Source organism: Pinus tabuliformis, chromosome 7 (assembly GCF_031772625.1).
Source record: "Pinus tabuliformis cultivar Carrire ecotype Pingquan chromosome 7, CPIR1, whole genome shotgun sequence".
Taxonomy (NCBI): Eukaryota; Viridiplantae; Streptophyta; class Pinopsida; order Pinales; family Pinaceae; genus Pinus; species Pinus tabuliformis.
In genome coordinates, this window is record NC_142293.1 from 1652227185 (window position 1) to 1652250623 (window position 23439).

General features: G+C 33.9%; 2 protein-coding genes and 1 pseudogene across 2 annotated transcripts; 2 read left to right on the forward strand and 1 right to left on the reverse strand.

The window, feature by feature from the left end:
* Positions 1-11479: 11479 nt before the first annotated feature.
* On the forward strand, positions 11480-16742 carry LOC149254780 (auxin transporter-like protein 4; annotated as a pseudogene).
* A 2138-nt stretch (positions 16743-18880) lies between these two features.
* LOC149254781 (uncharacterized) lies at positions 18881-19666 on the forward strand. Its single transcript, XM_089457105.1, has one exon. The coding sequence runs from the start codon at positions 19081-19083 to the stop codon at positions 19312-19314; it is 234 nt and encodes a 77-aa protein (XP_089313231.1). The 5' UTR covers positions 18881-19080; the 3' UTR covers positions 19315-19666.
* A 2906-nt stretch (positions 19667-22572) lies between these two features.
* LOC149254782 (uncharacterized) lies at positions 22573-23068 on the reverse strand. The gene is made up of 2 exons (XM_089454836.1): positions 22693-23068; positions 22573-22644 (listed from the first exon to the last, which is right to left on the reverse strand). Exons 1-2 carry the CDS (start codon positions 22939-22941, stop codon positions 22573-22575), a joined length of 321 nt encoding a protein of 106 aa, XP_089310962.1. The 5' UTR covers positions 22942-23068.
* Positions 23069-23439: the final 371 nt, after the last annotated feature.

A 23439-nucleotide genomic window follows, 5' to 3' on the forward strand; every position in this document is an offset into this window, starting at 1 on the left:
TTTTCTAAGTGGAGTGCAGGTCTCAGCATTCATGTGCAAGTAACCATTTCCATGAGATTCGACGCTGTGAGATCGATGGTACGAACAGCTTCAGCAGATTGGCACCCTTTTCTTCAGATGGCCCCAGGATGTGAGGTATATGCAATGTGTTCATGTACTTCTTTTGCTATGCATTGTGCTGCATAGATACCTATTTGATGTTTGATGTGGGATCTTGTTTCTTACTTGTTTTCATGGTTCTTGCTTGACGTGATGCAAAATAATTTGTGAGATGTACTTGTTGTCATGATTCGTCATGTTTCATTTGAGATCCCTTTGTTGCATGTTGATGGGATACTCATGTGTCGCCATGTATGTTTGCATTGAGATCCCTTTTATGCCATGTTGGCGGGATGCTCATCATGCATGAGTGTATGTCATATTGATAGGAGTCCTTTTTTACTAAGAGTCCCTGTAGCGGAACATCTCTTGGTGCCACTCTTGTGTGAGGGCATTTTCCTTGTATGATAGAGACATCACCTCTTATGTACATCATCACTATTGACAACACTTAATGCAACAGCCTACACCATCTTGACATCAGGGCCTAGAGACATAGCCCCTCCTGGACGAACTCCGTTATCAACAGTTTATGTTTTCATGTGTTGATGATTGTCATGTTCCTCTTCTTTATGGCATGAAGATGTATTCATTTATGTTCTTTTAAAAATGAAATGTAACACATCACGAAAGTAAAAGGTCTTGGAAGGGTCCTTTGTCACACCCGGACTCGGATCAAGTGGTATCAGAGCAGTCTTTGCGTGAATGTGAATTGCAAGCATGAACAATGGAACATGCAGCAATAGAGGATGAAAAGGAGATGTACGAAACCATGCTCAAAATTTCCAAAAGGGTGGAAATAATGTATGAAATTCTACAGAAAGAGACAGAGGAAAAGGAGCGATTGCAGCTTCAGTTGAAAGCCATAGAAGAGGCCCTGGAAGAACTGAAGCACAACAAACAGAATCTTCAAACAAAGAACGCTGAATTGAAGATGCTTCTACATGAAGAGAAAGAGGAAAAACAAAGTTTGCTACAACAGCTGCAAGCTAAGGACGGGGCCTTGGAGAAGCTGCAGCGTGACCCATGTGAAGTAAAAAGTAAATCTCTAAATTCATGTATGTGTCATGATGATGATTTCGCTATTTTTGAAAATCATACCAAAGGAATTGGCTCCAAACTGTTGAAGAGAATGGGGTATGAACGAAAAGGCTTGGGCGTTAATGGTCAAGGCATTGTCAACCCCATCAAAGTAGAAGAATCACCCTGTCAAGCAGGACTTGGGTATGTCAGAAAGGAAGTTGGGGAATGCGTCGAGACAGCTAGCAAACCACCAATAACAAATGATGAGAAGCCCTCATCAGTTCTTTACAAATCGACAGAGGAGGTAAAAGATGTTGATTTCCTTTCGATTTTGTCTTCACATAGTATTATTTCTATTGGAGATTTGGAGATCCAAATTACAGGGTCAAACATGAGGCTCCTTACCAGGACGAGGCACGAGGAGGAAAAATAACTTGGTGTTAATAACCAAGGCATAACTCAACCATTGGAGGTTGTGCAGAGACCTCAATTTGCAAGCTTAAGATACATAAAGGGAGAATGCTCGAAGGTGTTAGATTCTTCCAAGACATCGTTGAAATCGTCAAGGAAAGAGAATGATGGGAACACATCCCCAGCATCCCATGGCAGTGCCCATGGTAGGGAAAGAGTTGAGGCAATCTCTCATCGCCATACTTACACCAGAGACAACAGGGAAAGGTATAACCACTCTTGACATTCGAATGTTCATTTCGATTATAATCATGTTTTTAATGATGAACATAAAACATGGCATCGAAAAACATGTACCTTTTGTGGATTACATAACCATACATTTTCTAAGTGTTGGAAAAGAATGGCAGCACACAAAAGGATGAGGTGTGAAAGGCCCTCTCAACAACAGGGAAAGAAACATGTTAAGAAAATTTGGAGGAAGAAAACCTATTGCAGTCACTGCGACATAAGTGGCCATCAAAGAGCCACTTGTTGGAGGCTCCATCCAGAGCAGCGCCTTAAAAACAAAGTGTTGGTGCATGAACTAGAAGAAACAATTGTTTGACAAGCAAAATCACCACAAGGAGGCGACCCATTCACCTTGATAAGTGAAAAATGGTTTCTCGATATGTTAGGTTGTCATGGTCATGCTTTTGTAAATCATTTGTTGCATTTTAAAATGTAAAAGTGATGATGTGTTTTCCATCACTTGTTAAGCAACAATGATGTCTAGTCTTATTTTGAGTTACATGATAAACTGTGAAAGTGATGTCGTGTTTCCATCATTTGTCAAAGAAAAAATAATGTTTGGCCTTACTTTTGTAAATCATGTGTTGCAGTGATGATGTGTTTGCCATCACTTGTTGAAGCAACAATGATATGTTGGTCTTGTTTTCATAGCTGGGGTATTGCGTCCATCTTGATGTAAACTTGACCACCGAGTATGTGATAAAATCGTGGCAAGTGTGGGATGCTTGGGTCATTAATTGGTCATGTGAGACAAGCATGTAATTTTCAAAACAATGTACTACAGGTTCAGAGGTTGCAGGTGTCGACTCATTGCTTAAGGCTCCGAAGAAAAAAGGTGAAGGAGATGGAAGCGAGACTTTTCAGGACACTTGTGATGTAGATAAGGTACAAAGAAGTTGCAGATTATTTGTTATTCTTTTGGAGGACCAAAAGCTCCTCAGTGGGGAGGATTGATCCAGGTGGCTCTAGGGACACACACAGGACAAAGAGGGCTTATGGAAGCTCGAAAATAAAAGTGATCATAATGCTTTTAAACTAGGACCAGAGCATATATCTCGTTGTCCTGATCGCGGTGGTGCAAACAGTTTGTTAATCCGAGCTCGTATGAGGGAGAACGCGTTAGTCAAAGTTATGGTCAAAGTTGGACTATGGGCTAGGTTTAAGTGTCCTACAATTTGACCGATTCCGGGGCATGAAAATTAGCTCCCGAAAGTGGGAGAAATTGTGGCCTCTTTAATTTTTCTAATAACCCTTATGTTAGACAAAATTTTAAAAATGCCCCATTTTAATATTTGAAAAAAAATATGAATGTGGTGGCGAGCGACCAGCCCCGCCACCCCAAAAACCATATAACAAAACAAATTAATAATTAGAAGGACCTACAACCATGACCCCGTCGGTCCAACTGCACCCCAAAACTGCATATATTTTATATATATGGGGTGGGCACGGGCTGCCTCCGGTAGACTTGGCCCACACCCAACCTCCACCATACATATGTTGCCATATTAAACGGGTCCCGTGGGAGTTGAACCCATGGCCGACGAGAGAGTCGACGCCGCCCACACGGTGGCCCCACATTTGAACGCCATGTATAACAAACAATGCAACGTACCATGTTCCATCCAAAACAAGGTGCCTCCAAAACCAATTAAATACATATGCCCTCGTACCATTTACGCGCCAACACTCAATGAGGAATTACAGAGGTAAGGGGAAGGTTGCTTAATGCAAACCCGACCCCGAAACATGTGGATTTATTTTTCTAAAAAAAAAATTGTAATGTGTTAAAATGGGAGGGGCGGGGTTTGACCACTCGACCCCTCCTCAACTAATTTCACCTTAAACCAATCCACCTAAACTGACTTGTTGGTTAATCCGCCCACAAGTTTATATAAACACTCATTTTCACAGTGCGCCGAGGAAGCATGGAGGAACCAGGAGCAGGCATGGAAATTGAGATGACATTATTTTTTTTAATTAATTTATTGCAGGGGGAACCATGACTGAGCGAAATTTCCAAGAGGGTGAAATTTTTGCAGTGTCCAAATTGGACAAACTTTATGTCAATCTTACACCTCTCGGCAACACGAACCCGATGGCACAGTCAGTTTCCTGATCTGAGCAGTCTATTTGTAGAGGACCCGGAGGAGGGAATCTTTAAGGAATCTAGGGGTAATCTAAAAGATTCCTTGAGCTCCAAATTTTCATTTTCTCAGAATTCAGAAATTTGATAGTCGATTTTGCACTATTTGACACCACAAATTTGATGGTGCATTCAAATTTTCCATTTTCTCATTTAATTTTTCATCCACTTTTCTAAGTGGAGTGCAGGTGTCAGCATTCATGTGCGATCATCCATTTCCATGAGATTCAACGCCGTGCGATCGATGGTACAAACAACTTCAGCAGCGTGGCACCCTTTTCTTCAGATGGCCCCAAGATGTGAGGAATAAGAAGTGTGTTCATGTACTTCTTTTGCTATGCATTGTGCTACACAGATCCCTATTTGATGTTTGATGTGGGATCTTGTTTCTTACTTTTTTTCATGATTCCTGCTTGATGTGATGCGGAATCATTTGTGAGATGTACTTGTTGTCATGATTCATCATGTTTCGTTTGAGATCCCTTTGTTGCATGTTGATGGGATACTCATGTGTCGCCATGTATGTTTGCCTTGAGATCACTTTTATGCCATGTTGGCGAGATGTTCATCATGCATGAGTTTATTTCATACTGATAGGAGTCCTTTTTGACTGAGAGTTCCTATAGCGGAACATCTCTTGGCGCCACTCCTACGTGAGGGCATTTTCCTTGTACGATAGTGACATCACCTCTTATGTACATCATCACTATTGACAACACTTAATGCAGCAACCTACACCATCTTAACATCGGGGCCCAGAGACGTAGTCCCTCCTGGACGAACTTCATTATCAATGGTTTATGTTTTCATGTGTTGATGATTTTCATGTTCTTCTTCTTTACAACATGCAGATGTATTCATTTATGTTCTTTTAAAAATGCAATTTAACACATCACGAAAGTAAAAGGTCTTGGAAGGGTCCTTTGTCACACCCGGACCTAGATCATGAATCAACTCTCTGATGAAATGAATGTGGATCTCGATGTGTCACGGTTCATTGTCATTGCAATGGGTCTCTACAAAACTTGTGAGTACTTCGATTATCACACCAAATAATAGTCAAATGATGGAACTAGATGCCCAACTCAATGAGAAAGTTCGAAGGCCAATTTTTTTGAATAGTGATGTTGACTACTCCTTAGTATTGAGCCTTTGCTTATGATAAAGAAATGGTTGATTTCTTTTTACTTGACCATAGATGGGATTAGAAACCAAACTAGGATTATACCTAAAAGTGGACTTATAAGCAATGTTGTTACCAGCCCAATCAGAATTTGTGAAGCCCATGAGATCCAATACACATCTTGTTGCATAGTGGATCCCATAGCTAGTGATTCCCTGAACATATCTAAGGATGCACTTGGAAACTTTCTAGTGTAACTCATGTGACTCCTGCATGTACCTAGAAACTACCTCGACTACATATGAGAGGTCTGATTGAGTGTGGGTAAGATACAAAATGCTCCCCATAAGATATCAATACAAGGTGTTGTCCACCAATAGTGTATTGCCACCATCCTCAAGATCTACCCTAGACAAAAATGGTGTTCTTTTTGACTTGCAGTCAGTCGTCCGAAATATAACAAAGAGATCTCTGACATTCTTAGTATGAGATAACTTGATGTCAGAAGAATCATGATTGATCTCAGGACTATGAAAATAATGAAGTAGACCTAAGTCTGTCATAGATAACCTATCATGTATGATGTCTTTGACCATAGAAATCATTGAAGCCAAACAACCTGTGATCAGGAGGTCATCAACATATAGAACTAAGATCATTAAGCAAGAGGAGGCTCCTCAAACTAGGACCTTGTGGTCCTTGGATCCGCTAGTTACCCTAAAATATCATTATGTGTAGTTGGGTTGTGTTATGCATATATATTTCTTAAGCTCCTTATTCTTTGATTTCTCATAATGGCTAATGAGTCATTGTTGGAAGAAAAACTGGGCTTGAATGTGAATTATGCTTACGTCGTTTAGAATCAGATTTTGAAATGTGATATGAATGGCTGGACCCATCATCATTGATTTTTGGTGGAGTGAGAGGAATAAATATCCCTACAAGTGGTTCCAGTGGCACATGCAACAAATTTTCTTCAAACTAGACTCTTCATTAAATAAAGAGCTGATTAGTTGAGGGATCAATCAATCTATAATCCTTCACACCATTAGGATATCCAACTAAGATGCATGTTATTATTTGAGGATCTATTGCTTTCCTCTTTTTATAGAGTATGTAGGCCCATGTGTGTGATCCAAATATTTAGAAATGGGTGCTTTCTGGCTTGTTGTTGTTCCATGCATCAAAGGGAGTCTGATCATTGAAATATTTGTGAGGATATCCATTTTGAATGTAGTTAGCATAGTTATGGACCTCATACCATAGCTTGGAAGGAAGAGATCTTGCATGCAACATGCAAGTGGTAATCGCTTTTAGGGATCTATTCTTTCACTTGGCTACAAAGTGTATGATATTGAATGTTGTAGTTGTATACCAGCCTCTACAAAATGATGTTGAGCATTTCAATTCACATATCCCCCCCATTTTATGTGTGGAGGATCTTCATCTTCCTCCCAAATTGAGTCTGTACAAGAGCTTTGAAGTCTTTGAGATGCTCAAAAACTTCAAACTTTTCCTGATAAAATAAACCAGTGTATCGTGGGAAATCATCAATGAATGTAAGCACACGTCTTTCCTTGTTAATAGATGGATTAGGAAAGGGCCCCATGAGATCACTATGGATGAGCTCTAAGGGAGAGGAGGCCCTCCAAGCCTTTCCTTTCGAAAACTTCTCTTTAGGATGTTTTACAAGAACACATCCTTGAAAAACTCCTTTTGAAAAGTGTATGTTGGGTAAACCAGTGACCATTCCCTACTTCCAGAGTTGTTGCATGTATTTGAAGTTTAAATGACCAAATCCCTCGTGCCAAAGTATACTATCATCAACAACATGTTTTAGTAGTAGAAAAGAATAATATTTAGCAATAAATTTACTATACAAGACTGATGATTTTCCTCACCAACAACAATCTTGGAGTTGTCATGTATGTCATATAAGGTTATATAATTAGGTGTGAATTCTACTCTTAATTTTATTGTGCCTAAGTTCATATCTGATAAACAGAGAGTAGATTCACAAAGGGTTGTGTAACTCTCAATAATTTCTAAAAGCTTCCATGTTGGAGTTATACTCTCCCTCATTTAGTGACCTCTATTAGAGTAGCTTCAATCTCATGCACCCAACAAACTAGAAATGAAAAAGATGTGTCTCGAAAGGAAACTACTACTTGAAAAGAGTAAGTAGAAGAACCTTTAATTAAGTGTATTCTGCCTCATCTTAGAAAGCTAATAAGACCCATGTTCCAAGCAAATAGGGAAGCTTGAAGTGAATTACACATAATGAGAAAGGAAACATAAATGAACATATAACAAAAAAAGCAAGGAAAATATGTTACCAAGAAGCATCAAGGTTGTTCTATGAGATAAATCAATGTAGAACAAGTCAACCCAATAACATTAAAATTAAAACACCAAAAATAGATGACAAAGCAATGCCAACACTCTAATTAGCTTCAATCTCATGCACCCAACAATAGGTGCAGCAAATTTTTAATCACAATTTGGTAAAAAAATAATTTAAACAAGGTTTAAATACTTGATTTAGATATGCAAGAAATTTATCAGTTTCAATTTCATTTATTCATTTATCAATTTCAATTTCATTTAGTGAGATCAATTACGAGTTCGATTCTTGAGACTAATAACCAGGTACCACTTTTGGCCAGGTTCTCTTTTCCTCTGGCTCAACATGGCACTTTACGGTGGTCTATGCAAGTCTTTACTGGGTTTACCTTCTACGGTTACCAACCCAAATTCAGGTGGTGCCTCAACCGAGGGGGGTTTAATGTTTTTCAAACTAAGTGGAAATTTATTACTAAGACTCTTAATACACATCAACACAATTACTGATAGTCTATCCATTATAAGTTTTGGAAAGTTTTTCAACATATTTTTCTTTGGAATCAGATTTCTTGAAATCACTTCACAGTCCTAGCTTTTCAGGTGTCTAAATTCATAAAAAAAAATACAATTATGGTACATATAGACATGTATGGTACATATTATCTCATACTAAATGTGGACAATCACCATCCAATCAGTGGCATGTTATGGATGAACAATACATATAATGAATATAGTACAATAAATAATTGTTCCATCAGGTTGGTCATGGAAAGACATGTATTACCTACCATTTTTGAACAATACAATGGGTCTACATAGGAACATTATATGGATTATAATCATTTTTTGGTTATTCAAAATATTTGACAATAATTTTGGATTACTGGCAACGTTTAATTATTCTACCTTTCAGAGTTTTTGATTGGAATTGGGTTAAATAAATTTTGGTTAGTTTGCATTTTTTATTATTTAAAATGTGATTTTAATATAAAAATAGAATATCTCTCAAGGCATTCAGATTGCGTAGAACTCACAAATAAACTGATTATTCCAACAAATTCTTGTGTTCAAACAGTTGGACTACTGTGTGACAATTGCTTTTGATATTGTTAATTGGATTTTCACCTATACTTTCAATAATATATTTGTGGTTTACTCGGAGTAGTTATTTATCTTTCAGATTGGAAGAATATAATTCAATCCATGGGACATTAAGGGCTGCATCTTGAAGTAATGAAGTCCTCGCCTTTTTAGATGTGGACTTTTTCAAACTAGTACCGCAACTGGTAAACGATTTGTACTTTCTGCTAAATATAAAATATTTATTGTAAGGTAACATGGAAAAAGTCAACAAAAAATTAGTGAAGAGTGATCCCTCCATAAATAAAAATTGCATTCATAGAACCTGATTGTATGGTGGATTGGTCGAAATTTGAATTCACATAATTAAATTTCATGGTGAATTGGTTGAAGATGAATCAACGATAGTCACATAGATCCATAATAGGGATACTGCAGACAAACTCAATATGAACAAGGAATTGTATAAGATTGAAATGCCAACAACAATGACACTAACATTCACTAATGTTCCCAGTTCAGAAAGTCTATAATAAATTCACAGCCATCCTCCAAATGATATTGAAAAAAGGGCCAATAGTGCAGTATCTCATAGGTTGGGATAACGACCACAAGCATAAGGATATAATATTATTAGCCTTAGTAAGCTTCAAGCACCATATATATTTTAGTAATGTCCATTTAGTAAAATAGTTAATAGAAACATAACCAGAAATAATGTAAATCATAGCAGAGACGTCATTTGGGCTAGAGACACTGGGCCAAGAACAATAAAAGAACTCAGTGGATTCCCCAGGGGGTTTAATGTTTTTCAAGAAACAGAGAACGGTTTAAACTGGTTACATGTTAAACAGAGAATAGTCTAAACTTGTTACACGTTAAACATAGAACAATCTAAATTGGTCCGAGAGACTTACCTGGTTAGGACAAGGAGACTGGGAACGTTGCCAACGACGAGTGAAACCAACCAATTCCTCTGGTGCCAAGCTGCAAAAAAACTAAAAATGTCATTAAAAATTCCAATAAAACCTGTAAATAAAAAAATTTAATTACAAAAAACTTGAATTAACTTACCTCACAGTGCTCAGTAGGGCTTCAGCTCAAACCAAGCTTATAACGCTCAGTAGGGCTTCAGCTCAAATCAACAAACCTCATAGCGTTGGACAACACAACTAAAAATCAACAGACCTCACAGTGCATGACAAATCAACAGTGTCGATAACTCCATGGCAGTGTCTGGGCCATCGTATATATAAAAGGTTTTTTTAGCTGAATAAATAAGTCGGCCGAACAAATAGTTCATTCGAATTAGTTATTCGGTCGAATTATTGATTCGACAGAACTATTTTTTTTCCGATTTTTTCAACTCTGGAAAAAATTATATTTAATGGTCGATGTTAGTCTAAATGACAAAAAGTTGAGTGGAACGTTAGTAAATAGTTCGACTGAAAAAAATAAACTGTTTGGCCGAAAAATTGTGAATTTGAATTTTTCGAAGGCGTTTTTGAGAAAAGTGTAAACTAACTTCATGTTTCCATCCTTAATGGATCAATCAATCTAAAACACTTCACACAATTGGGATATCCCATTAAGATGCATATGATGCTTTGAGGATCTACTGCTCTCCTCTTTTTAGAGGTATGTGGGCCCATGCATGTGATCCAAATATTTAGAAGTGGGTGACTTCTAGCTTGTTGCTACTCCATGCATCAAAGGGAGTTTGATCCTTGAAATATTTGTAAGGACTTCCATTTTGAATGTAGTTAGCACAATTATGTGCCTCATCCCATAGCTTCGAAGGAATAGACCTTGCATGCAACATGTAACTGGTCATCTCTTTTAGGGATCTATTCTTTTGTTTGGCTACTCCATTATGCTATAGAGTGTATGGTATTGAATGTTGTAGCTATATACCAACCTCTAAACAAAGATATGGATCACCAAATTTAGTATTGACTGTCATAGAAAAACTCAATGACTTATAAAAATGCAATAAGAAAAGTATTCAAGGCTTTTCACATACAAAGTTTCCATTATCACCTGCAACTTTGAACCTAGTACCGAACATAGTAAAGGTAGGTTGAACACAATCCATGAGCTTTCCATTACTGAGATTTCTCTCTTTTCCCATAGCGAGTCATTTTTTCCACAAGGTCATCATCTCACCATGCATTCCTTCCATAGACTCCCCTTTACTCATTGCTATTGTTTTCAAATCACCATTACTGAAGTCTATATGGAAAAACATCTTCAAATCAAAATTTTATGATGCAAAATTTTCACAGTGAACCTAACTAACAAAAAAAAAACACAAATCTTGCAAGGGAAAAAAGAGAAAAGAGACAAGCTTGAGATAAAGAAAAAATTAATTAGAATGAGTAATTAATTTATAACATATTTACACCGTAAGGCGTTTCCCTTTGAAATGAACTCTTCTTTGAGCCTTGTTGTCGTTGTTATACACCATCGGATTAAGTGTTAGATTATTAAAATGTTGCCATCCATTTATCTCATAACTAACTTCTCCTTATCCAACTCCTTACCCTACGTTGATCTCATAACCAACTCCTTACCCTTCGTTGATCTCATAACCGACTCCTTTTTAGTTGCGTCCTAACTACCCTCGCTTCATTATTATTGCTCATTCTCCCCCTTCATTTTTGTGTGTTCGAATCAAATATAAATTGGTTGCAGCTACTGCATAATTTCCTTGCAAACATCAATCACATACTCCATCGCTACAACCCATCACAAAAACAACGGCGTCTCGACTGTGTCAATTTTCGGCCTCGGAGACTCTTGAAGCGAGTTAAAGAATGTAAGGTAGAATTTGATTACATCTTTCAAGGCCTGAAAATGAATTTTCAATGTTTGTTACTGCTCACCAAATCATCAACAAAGATCTAATTCCAGCTTTCAGCGCAAAACCGCTCTTTGAAGATTAGTGTGGTGATTGAACAATGACTTCTTTCCTGATACACAATGTGCAGATAGAAGATGTAAAGAATTCCGCACCAACAAAGCTGGTCCTCTACCTCACTGGGGCCACCAATATACTCTACACTTTCAGTGGCAATGCCGTGACAGTGTACGTTCCCAATATTTTTTTCTTCGCTTTCATGTGTTTCTACTGAAAATTAAAAGTTTGTCACTTTTAACAAAACTTCAATTTTGGTAACAGGGAAATAATGCATGCCATGTGGAAACCTAAAAAATTTAAGGCAATTTACATGTTGACAACTTTGTATGTCTTTACTCTAGCTCTACCCTCTGCAATATCAGTTTACTGGGCTTTCAGATGCAAATTCCCTTTCCTTGCTTCCCAAGTTGGGCTTTCGCAACCTGGTAGGTCGTTCTAATGCTCATTCATAAGGCCTGAAAGAACAATTTCCATTATATTTTTTTTGTTGTTGCAGTGTGCTAAGCATAAATGAGAGTCTCGAAATTTGAAATGGTTGCAGTTCATTACCTTCGGGTTCACATGCACCCCCTTATACTTTGTGTGGGAAAAGGTTATCAGAATGCACGATACAAAGAGCATTGTGAAGCATGCACTTGCTAGGTTGCCTGTGGTGATTCCCATATGGTTTCTTGCAATCATTTTCCCCTTCTCCAGGCTTATCAACTGTGCAGGAGGCGCTCTCTGACTGAAATTTACAATCTACATTATACCTGCCATGGCTCACATTTTAACTTACAGGACAACTTTGGCTAGAAAGGTATGAATATTTACACATTTTATATACTCAGTAATAATTTCTTTAAAGTGAAACATTTAATGATATCTATATATTGATAATTTAATTTTTTTTATAAGTGTTGCATTTATATATGACCAACTTAGATGCAGTTTGACTCTGGATTTATCTAGTCATGAGAGGGATCATTTTTTTGCTAACTAGTTTTTTTAAATAATTAATTCTTCTTAGTAAAATATCTTAATATTAAGACATAACTTAATCCATTTTAATTCTATATTTTTTTAGCAAATAAATTCAAACATTTTTTTTTAATAATTAATTCTTCTTAGTGAAATATCTTAATATAAAGACATAACTTAATCCATTTTAATTCTGTATATTTTTTAACAAATAAATATCATGCTGCAACCTCATCATAAAATTTGAGTGTAAATTAGGTATTTTTATTTAAATAACAAATTTGGAATTTAGAATCAACTTGCATTTATACTAATTTAATTTAAGATTAACATGGATTTATAATAGTGATTATATAAAATCTCACCCGTCCTAAATTGGAGGTGCATATAAAATTTCACTCATCATAATTTAAGATTAACCAATAGGAAATTTAAGATTAACATGGATTTATAATAGTGTTTATATAAAATCTCACCCATCCTAAATTGGAGGTAAATATAAAATTTCACTCATCATAAAATTGGAGTGTAAATTAGGTATTTTCACTTACAAATTTGGAATTTAGAATCAACTTGCATTTATACTAATTTAAGTGTTATATCCATTTTTATTTAGCCTAGTTGTACAATTTAATAAATCTGAAATTTAAGTTTACTAATTTAAGTGTTATATCCATTTTTATTTAACCTAGTTGTACAATTTAATAAATCTAAAATTTAAGATTAACCAATCAAAAATTTAAGATTAACATGGATTTATAATAATGTTTATATAAAATCTCACCCATCCTAAATTGGATGTTCCATTCAATTAAAATAATTAACATATCACTTAAAATCAATTTGAATAATAAAAAATTCAAACATTTTTTTTAAATAATTAGTTCTTCTTAGTAAAATATCTTAATATTAAGACATAACTTAACCCATTTTAATTCTATATTTTTTTTAACAAATAAATTCAAAAAAAAAATTTAAATAATTATTTCTTCTTAGTAAAATATCTTAATATTAAGACATAATTTAATCCATTTTAATTCTATATTTTTTTAACAAATAAATATCATGCTGGAACCTCACAAATTTGGAATTTAATTCTAGATTTTTTTTAAAGCAAATAGATCCTCACAAATTTGGAATTTAATTCTAGATATTTTTAAAGAAAATAGATATCACGCCTTGCATTTATACTAATTTAAGTGTCATATCCATTTTTATTTAGCCTAGCTCTACAATTTAATAAATCTGAAATTTAAGATGAACCAATTGAAATTTAAAGTTAACATGGATTTATAATATTGTTTATATAAAATCTCACCCATCCTAAATTGAAGGTGAATATAAAATTTCACTCATCATAAAATTGGAGTGTAAATTAGGTATTTTTATTTAAATAACAAATTTGGAACTTACAATCAACATGCATTTCTACTAATTTAAGTGTTATATTGATTTTTATTTAGCCTAGTTGTACAATTTAATAATTCTGAAATTTAAGATTGGTATCCTAAATTTAAGATTAACATGCATTTATAATAGTACTTATATAAAATCTCACCCATCCTAAATTGGAGGTGAATATAAAATTTCACTCATCATAATTTAAGATTAACCAATCGGAAATTTAAGATTAACATCGATTTATAATATTGTTTATATAAAATCTCACCCATTCTAAATTGTAGGTGAATATAAAATTTTACTCATCATAAAATTGGATTGTAAATTAGGTATTTTTATTTAAATAACAAATTTGAAATTTAGAATCAATTTGCATTCATACTAATTTAAGATTAACATGGATTTATAATAGTGCTTATATAAAATCTGGCCCATCCTAAATTGGAGGTGAATATAAAATTTCACTCATCATAATTTAAGATTAACCAATCGGAAATTTAAGATTAACATGGATTTAAGATTAACCAATCGGAAATTTAAGATTAACATGGATTTAGAATAGTATTTATATAAAATCTCACTCATCTTAAATTGAAAGTGAATATAAAATTTCACTCATCATAAAATTGGAGTGTAAATTAGGTATTTTTATTCAAATAACAAATTTGGAATTTAGAATCAAGTTGCATTTATACTAATTTAAGTGTTATATTCTACCAATCAGAAATTTAAGATTAACATGGATTTATGAAGTGTTTATATAAAATCTCACCCATTCTAAATTGGAAGTGAATATAAAATTTCACCCATCATAAAATTGGAATGTAAATTAGGTATTTTTATTTAAATAAAAGATTTGGAATTTAGAATCAAGTTGCATTTATACTAATTTAACTGTTATATTCTACCAATCAGAAATTTAAGATTAACATGGATTTATGAAGTGTTTATATAAAATCTCACCCATCCTAAATTGGAGGTGAATATAAAATTTCACCCATCATAAAATTGGAATGTAAATTGGGTATTTTTATTTAAATAGTAGATTTGGAATTTAGAATCAATTTGCATTTGTACTAATTTAAGTGTTATATCCTTTTTATTTAGCCTAATTGTATAATTTAATAAATCTGAAATTTAAGATTAACCAATAAGAAATTTAAGATTAACATGGATTTATAATAATGTTTATATAAAATCTCACCCATCCTAAATTAATTGAAATTTAAGATTAACATGGATTTATAATAGTGTTTATATAAAATCTCACCCATCTTAAATTAATTGAAATTTAAGATTAACCAATAAGAAATTTAAGATTAACATGGATTTATAGTAGTATTTATATAAAATCTCACACATCCTAAATTAATGACCCACACTTGTCGGCACTTGACCACACTTGTTGGTTCAATCTGAAATAAATATGAAATTTAAGTGTTTATATAAAATCTCACCCATCCTAAATTAATTAATGTTTATATAAAATCTCACCCATCTTAAATTAATGAACCCGACACTTGACCACACTTGTTGTTCAATCTGAAATTCAAGATTAACATGGATTTATAATAGTGTTTATATACCACACTTGACCACACATTTTGGCACTTGATCATCCTAAATTAATGAACCGGACACTTGACCACACTTGTTGTTCAATCTGAAATAAATCTGAAGTTTAAGATTAACATCGATTTATAATAGTGTTTATATACCACACTTGTTGGCACTTGACCACACTTGTTGGTTCAATCTGAAGTAAATCTGAAAAGTGTTTATATAAAATCTCACCCATCCTAAATTAATGAACAACAATTGACCACACTTGTTGGCACTTGACCACACTTTTTGTTCAATCTAAAATAAATCTGAAATTTAAGATTAAGGAATCGGAGATTTAAGATTAACATGGATTTATAATAGTGTTTATATAAAATCTCACCCATCCTAAATTGATGAACCACACTTACCACATTTGAATTTGAGATTAATCTATCGTAAATTTAAGATCAACATGGATTTATAATAATGTTTATATAAATCTCACCCATCCTAAATTGATGAACCACATGCACTTGACCACACTTGCTGGTTCAATCTGAATAAGAAATTTAAGATTAACATGGATTTATAATAGTGTTTATATAAAATCTCACCCATCCTAAATTGATGAACCACACTTACCACATTTGTGGGCACTTGACCACACTTGTTGGCACTTGACCACATTTGACCACACTTGTTTTTTATCATACTTGTTGGCACTTGACCACACTTGTTGGTTCAAAATGTATCATCCAAAAATTTCTCTTATGTGATTTCTACTGAAAGACTTTGCTTAATTAGATCAATTACCTATCAAATTTTAGAATATTCTCAAAATATATAATAAAAAATTTTTAAATAAATATACTCACTCACTATCTACTAGAAAACTTTGCTTAATTAGATCAATTATCTATCAAATTTTAGAATATTCTTAAAATCTATAATAAAAGTGTTTTAAAATAAACATCTTACTCACTTACTATCCTTTTTTTTATTTTCACATTAACATATCTCAAAAAATAATTGATTATACCTTGATGGCTGATTTTCAGAATGCTGTGGAAAAACCACCCTAACAACCCTTCTTTCTACTAAGCCCGACAGTGGTTTATCTAGTGAACATATTTGTGGTGATTTGGGTGTTGATAGTAGGGTTTGCATTTGGCGGATAAACATATTTGTGGTGATTTGGGTGTTGATAGTAGGGTTTTGCATTTGGCGGTTCGGCGAGCGTGACGAATTTCTTGCATCAGGTTGACTCATTCGGTCTCTTTGCAAAGTGTTATTAATGTTCTCCCCATGCACCAGCTGCTCCAAAATCACATCTTCCTCCTCCTCACAAAACTTGAAAATTCGAATGGAAATTCTCTGAATTTAAGAGGGGAACAATATGACATATATAGAATATGTTTTGAGCATGGGGCTTATTCTTTGACCTAGAAGGCAATGAGTAACAATGGAGGATGGAGTTGTCAAGCCTGAGGGAGGGTCACAAAATTCATACTCTGCACATATACCATATTTGAAACTACTTGAAAGCTTACATGCTTACAATTATTTTTCAGGCAACAAATGAGTTTATAAACGGAATTGCATTGTAATTGTAATGTAGTACTCCATTTATCTTGTTAATGGACACTGAAAAACTACTTAACCTTACTACCACTGCTATGCCGTTATACTTATTCACCCTTTGTTGTTCTCCCCAATTATTTTGTATCACCATAATGTATGTTGTTGCCAACTTATGATTTTCTGGTTATATGAATGATCAATGGAAAAGAGTGTTCAGCTATCAAAATTGTTTACAATAGTTTTTCTTAAAATTTAAATGTTGTGCAATTGGATTTATCAAGTGCACTAACAAGTTTGGATTTATTATGTTGTTTGCATTTTTAAAGAAAGAAATGGAAATAGTAGATAATGGTAAATGTTAATCACTTTTTAGTTTTGGCCACAACATTTTTGAGCGAATACATAGTTTTTCCATATAATATTGATGTTGGATTTAACTTAATTTAAATAAAATTATATTTTCCAAAAACCACATATAAATAAATATACATAATAGATGAATATATCCTTTAATTTAATGATTATAAACCACATAGTAAATAAATATACATAATAGATGAATATATCCTTTAATTTAATGATTATATTTTTCAACAATGTTAATTAAAGAGGAATATATGTTTTTATGAGTATTATGTATTATGAAGATTGATCGGCCTATATTGGTCAATTTGAATGGACTACTCTTCCTATTTTTTTATGAGTATTATGTATTATGAGTATTGATTGGACTATATTGGTCAATTTTAATGGATTACTCTTCCTAGAACTCACCATATAAATGAACTCATGGGATATAGATGCAAGTGTCCAATCTATGTATAAAGAATCATTCTTAAAGTTGTGATGCAATTTTAAATGTGGAAATACTACCATCATGTTTTTCACATCTTAGAAGATCAAGAGCCAATCTTTATTACAAGCATTATACTATCTATAAACTTCAGATTATGTAAAATAATTTAGCTTTATCTTCCACTTTTGCATGCAAGTTTTTTTATTAATTCTTATTTTAAATAATCATTTACGTGTCAAGAGTGTTCCTCAATTTATGTATCTTCCACCTTTGCATGCAATTTTCTTTATTAATTCTTATTTTAAATGAGCATTTACATATCAAGATTATTCCTCAATTTACGCCTTAAGTCATTTCCTTTGCAACATTTGGTACAAATGCTAGTTATAGAGATTTGAACTCACATAACTAAAGAAACGAACAATTCACTAAACTACTCGAGCTAATATATTTTGACACATTAACCCAAATCTTAATCAACATTTTTAAAGTATTAACCATAACACGGTAAAAAATAAAAATTAAAAAAGTTACATGGTCTAAAATAGAGTTTAAGCTTTCTTGAATGAATATTAGAAAGTATTCAAATGAAGTCACGAAAAACAAATAGCATTTAACAAATAATAACAGTAATTAGTACAGTTCTCCATTTAATTAGAATGAGTAATTAATTTATAACGTTACCTGTTTCTGCGTAATTACGTTAATGATGTAATTTCCGTTTGATTAATTATTTTTAAAGCATAAGTGTTGGTCGTGGTGCTATCTCTTACCGCGTATTCACATTAATTATGTAAGATTCGGATTGATTAATTATTTCTGTACGATTATGTGTAGGTCGTGGGCTAACGTTTTCCGCGTACTCACATTAGTTACGTAGTTTCGCTGAACGAACTCACGCGCTTCTAATGGCGCGTTAAATGAAAGCCACGTCCCACCCCTTTCAAATTCACGGCATAGAGCATGGCAGCCAACATCGGGCATCGTGGAAATCACGACTCCACCAAATTTTTATCCTAAATATATCGTTAGAAGCTTCGAGAGAGGGGTTGTGCTGTCAATTTTTGGGAGGTTCGGCGAATGAACACACCAAGTTTATTCTCTTAGCTTTACGTGTTAAATGAATGTTACACTGCAGCACCTTTAAATTCACAGCACAGTTAACATAAGGCGTTGTAGAAATCATACCTGGACATTTAGTGCGAGAGATAAATTTTCTGAATGCGCGCTCTGCAAGCATTCTTGTTTATTAAACGCACTCTAGATTGCCTATTATTGTAGTTTGCTAAGAGTTTCACTCAGGGTTTGGTGCAGATTGGGATTCTCATTTCAATATTGTTTTCGATCCATTCTGTCAAATGGCGATTACCAAGATGACGGCGACATGTGATATGCAATGGATGGAAGATGCCCCTCCGCAGAAGCTGTGTGTGAGGGGACGGCGGCCTTTCGAGAAAAAGCTTCTGCCGATTGCGGAAGAGCGCAGTCTCAGCAACGGCGAGCTCATGGATGGCCTTCGCTCTGCTTTTCCTGCGGTCTGTACCTTCAAATCAGAGACGGATAATATAAGATTGGTGTCGGCAGAGTGTTGAAATTTTTGTTCGCGTATTCTGAAATCTTCAGATCACGAAGTTATTTCTGGGAATCGATACGGGATTCGGATGGTCCGTATGTCATATTGATTTCAATTTGTATTGTATAAAGGAAAAATTATTTCTCCTCTGAAAATTATTCTTTTATTCGTCATGTGCGCTGCAAAGTTCAGATATACATGTTTTAATATTTCGTAATGAAATTGGATTTCACAGGAAAGAAAACGTGGAAAAATGAGTGGATTGGAATATGTTCTGAAACCCGTAACATATTCTTCGGGAGGCATTTTCCCTTCCCTGTTCAACGTCTCAGAAATCTTTTGATCTCAAACTGTAACCTCACAATTTCCATCTAAAACTGTAATTTATATCTTTTGCTATAAAAATGGTAAGAATTTAATGAAAAAGTAATTTAATATCTAAAACTGGAATTCTATATTAAATTGTCTAATTTAATTTATGGATAACTAAATCTATTTATATCTCACAATTCCAGTGAATGAGATTTAAAATTTCAACGATCAACTACACGTTTCCAACGATTTTAAATTCACCAAATTTCAGGAGAGAGAGCCAAAGGTGAAGCAATATAACAGAACCGTCCCGTATACCATGCATTGATTAAGTCAAAGTGAGGCCGTAGGTGAAGCAATTTGAGAGAATTTGAATATTTCTTCTCCACCGTCTCTCTCTTTATATACTTTAGTTCTTTTATCCTTCTTTTTCTCAACATCTTTACTCGGCCAAACCTGCCTCAACCATTTCTTGTGTTAAGGCTTTTAGCTACAGGAATATGTGCACATTGCACATTTTTAGCATTAGAAACACACATATGTTTTTGGTGCAAAGAACACACATGCCATTTTTATACTGAGAATACATACATGTTAGGAATGTGCACATGTTTCTTTAAAATTTAATTTTTTTTCTTGGTGGGAAGCTTATGTGCACTGTGACTTGGTTGTTTTAAATATATGTTTGGAATCATAGACTTAGTAATTTGGGTGGGAAATACATAAAACATTAAATTTTAGAAAATAAATATATATTTATATAAGTTAAATAAATTTATTGTTCTTAAAACTAAAAACATATATTAAATCTATTATATAAATTCTAACTATTTTAATATAACCTTATAAATTAAATAACTAATAATATCAATAACAAAATGATTACTACAATTAATTATAACTTAACAAATTGAAATATAACGTAGACCCATAACTTACAACATCATCGAAACCTTTTTCTCACTTTCGAAAAAAGACTCACCCTAAAGGCTGTGGAATCTTCCTTCCCCAAACTGCATTTTGCACGAGCGAGGACTCGAGGGATATTTTACAAAGACGTGCCCATACGGTTGATCAGGGATTTGAAATCTCTAATAACATATTTCACAACAAAATTCAGATCACGTCATTTCCAATCAAGCTATCTTTGGAAACAGATTGCATTATATAAAACTAATGTAGCAAAATCATGTATTATTGAAACTTCCAACCTATAAATCATTAATAAATTGTAAGTTCATGAAGATATCAATCTAACTCCATAATTTTCCATTTCTAACTACATTTGTTCCATTTCATTGCAATGGAGAAAAAGGTATGCAATTTCATGAAATTTTGATGATATATAACGGAAAAACTCAATTATGTGAAGCGGATGATCATGCAGGTTGCACATTTAGGCACGTGCTAATATCAATTGTTTTACGGATATGTTATTATCAATTTCCTACAGAATTTTGAAAAATTTAATAATTTATATATCTTAATTTTATAAAAATATTCAAATTTATAATAATTTTATAAATAATTTTTATGAAATTTTAAAATTTTAAAGTAAAATATTTTTATATTAAATTTTTTTTTTTTAAATATAGAAAATTAATTTATTTGAGAATATTAAAAATATACTAAAAGGTTTTTTTTTTTAAATAACTGGACTAGGGCAATTTTAAAAAAAATTGATGGTAAAAATATTCAAATCCTATTTTTCATTTTGGAAATGGCTTTAGTACCATGAAAACCCATGCCGTGGATTTACAAAAATATCTGCCAATATTTTTTAAATCGAGCAAGAATTTCCATAATTCTCTAGACAAATTTGAAATCTCTTTAAACTATATTTCTATAATATCATATATTAAATTCAATAGATCTATAATATCATATATTAAACCTTCTCAGTTCATTCACAATTTCACATATTGATGTTGTTTTTTTAAGGAAGAAAAACGCTGTACAGAATACATACCATGCATATTATTCTTAAGATGACTGGAACCTTGTACTCCATCTCTCACAAGAGGAGAAGGGGTGAGCTATCAAACTGAGATATATATTGACCATCAAAAAGATCATATCACCCTAAATGTAATATTCTTTAGTATCCAGGGGCAGAGCGAGCAACCCCATTTCTAAGACAAAATTGCATATATTGTTTAGAGCAGCAAACCAAAAAGTGATATATACAGAAACAAAAAGAGATATATACAAACTTTGCAGAGAAAAATGGAGGTTTAGATTTAACCCAGAAATAGGAAGTCCCCCATGTCATATGTATTGTGCTACAGGGTGATCTCTAAATACCATTTACCATACATTCCAAGCAATCTTTTTTTTGATAAAGTTTCTGCTTCCATGTTTTGGGACCTATCAATATGCTGGATTATGGAACTTTCCTGACGCTGCCAAAGGAGCTCTATCCTCTTCAACAATCCTTGTAGCATAAGAGTGTTGATGGAGGCTTTACCCAATACATGGTCTATAATGATCTTCGAGTCTTCGTATATGTGCAAGTAAGGAATATTAAGAAAGTTGCCGAAACACAAGAGGCCCCATAGAGCTATTGCCTCCGTCTTGTTGTTAGTGCCATAACTTCCATTCCAGAAAATCCTATAAGATAATTCAACTGATATAGTAATCCAAACACCACATGCACAAGAACCCCTTTGAGCTGCTCCATCAAAAAAAACTCCATCGGATACCATAAAAAAAAAAAGAAGAGGTGTATTGTTATGCATGTGTGCGCTGTTCACATATTGATGTTGTTGCTATTAATTAATTACATACACTTCCTCTTCCAAAATGAAGAGGTTCCTTAATTCGATATCGATCTCTAAAAAAAATTATCACTTCCCGATGCACATAATTACACACTTTTACCAGAGGAACTTGAGCATGAATAACAAGAGAAATTATTTTGTTTTGTTTTCAGTGTTCTTGCAAAAAAATTTAACATGATACAAGTTCATATCCCCATGCTATAATTGGGTACGATGCTAGGTTTTCCCAGATATGGACCATTCAATTCCGTAACGATCTAAAAAAGAAAAGAAAAAAAAAACACCTCGGCCACTAGCAAAAGTACAGTTAAGAAAAAAAGTCGAGACGTTTCAGACGCAGATCTTCCATCATCGCCCTCAGCTTTGAAGCCACAGAACGCAGGAAAAGCTGGTTGAAGGCCATCCATGAGTTCGCCATTGCTGAGACTCCTCTCTTCTGCGATAGCGGGCAATTTTTTGCCAGAAGGTCGCCGCCTTACCACGTATTCCTTCCGGTAAAGAGCAATTTCCATCCACTGCACTTTGCCCGCCGCGGCCGTTTTCGGAATCGCCATTACTGAAGTCTTCCTGGAGAAAACAATCTTCCGATCAAACCCTTACGGTGTACTACTCTGCAGAGGCGACGCAAAATTGGGTTAAATTGGAGAAAATATCTTCCAAATAACGCAGATGTAAACTGTAATTTGGTAAGATGAATCCTTCAACTGAGATTTCCGCGACTCCTTGCGATGGGTGTGCTGTGAATTTAAAGGGGGCGTGGTCGCATTCATTCTAGAGAAATCAAACTTACTCCGATAATATCGCTGTATCTTTTTGCATTGACGGGTAGAGTGCATATGGAAGTTTCTAAGTGAGAAATATTTCGCTTCGAGATGGGGGCAATTTTCTGTCTTATGAATCTTTGGAATATTTCGCTTCAAGATAGTCAAGCAGAACAGTGAATAAGTACTTTTTTGAACGCTGTTTCGTTTCCGATAGTGATACTTTATGCAAAATTTTGGTAAAAAATTTGTAAAAATTTCGGTAAATTTGCGTTATAGTAGCAAAATTTT

Coding starts and splice junctions, on each gene's coding strand:
- LOC149254781 (XM_089457105.1), top strand. CDS start 19,081: ATGGCGATTACCAAGATGACGGCGACATGTGATATGCAATGGATGGAA.
- LOC149254782 (XM_089454836.1), bottom strand. CDS start 22,941: ATGGCGATTCCGAAAACGGCCGCGGCGGGCAAAGTGCAGTGGATGGAA. Junction 22,645..22,692: donor CTCGACTTTTTTTCTTAACT/GTACTTTTGCTA, acceptor TTTCTTTTTTAG/ATCGTTACGGAATTGAATGG.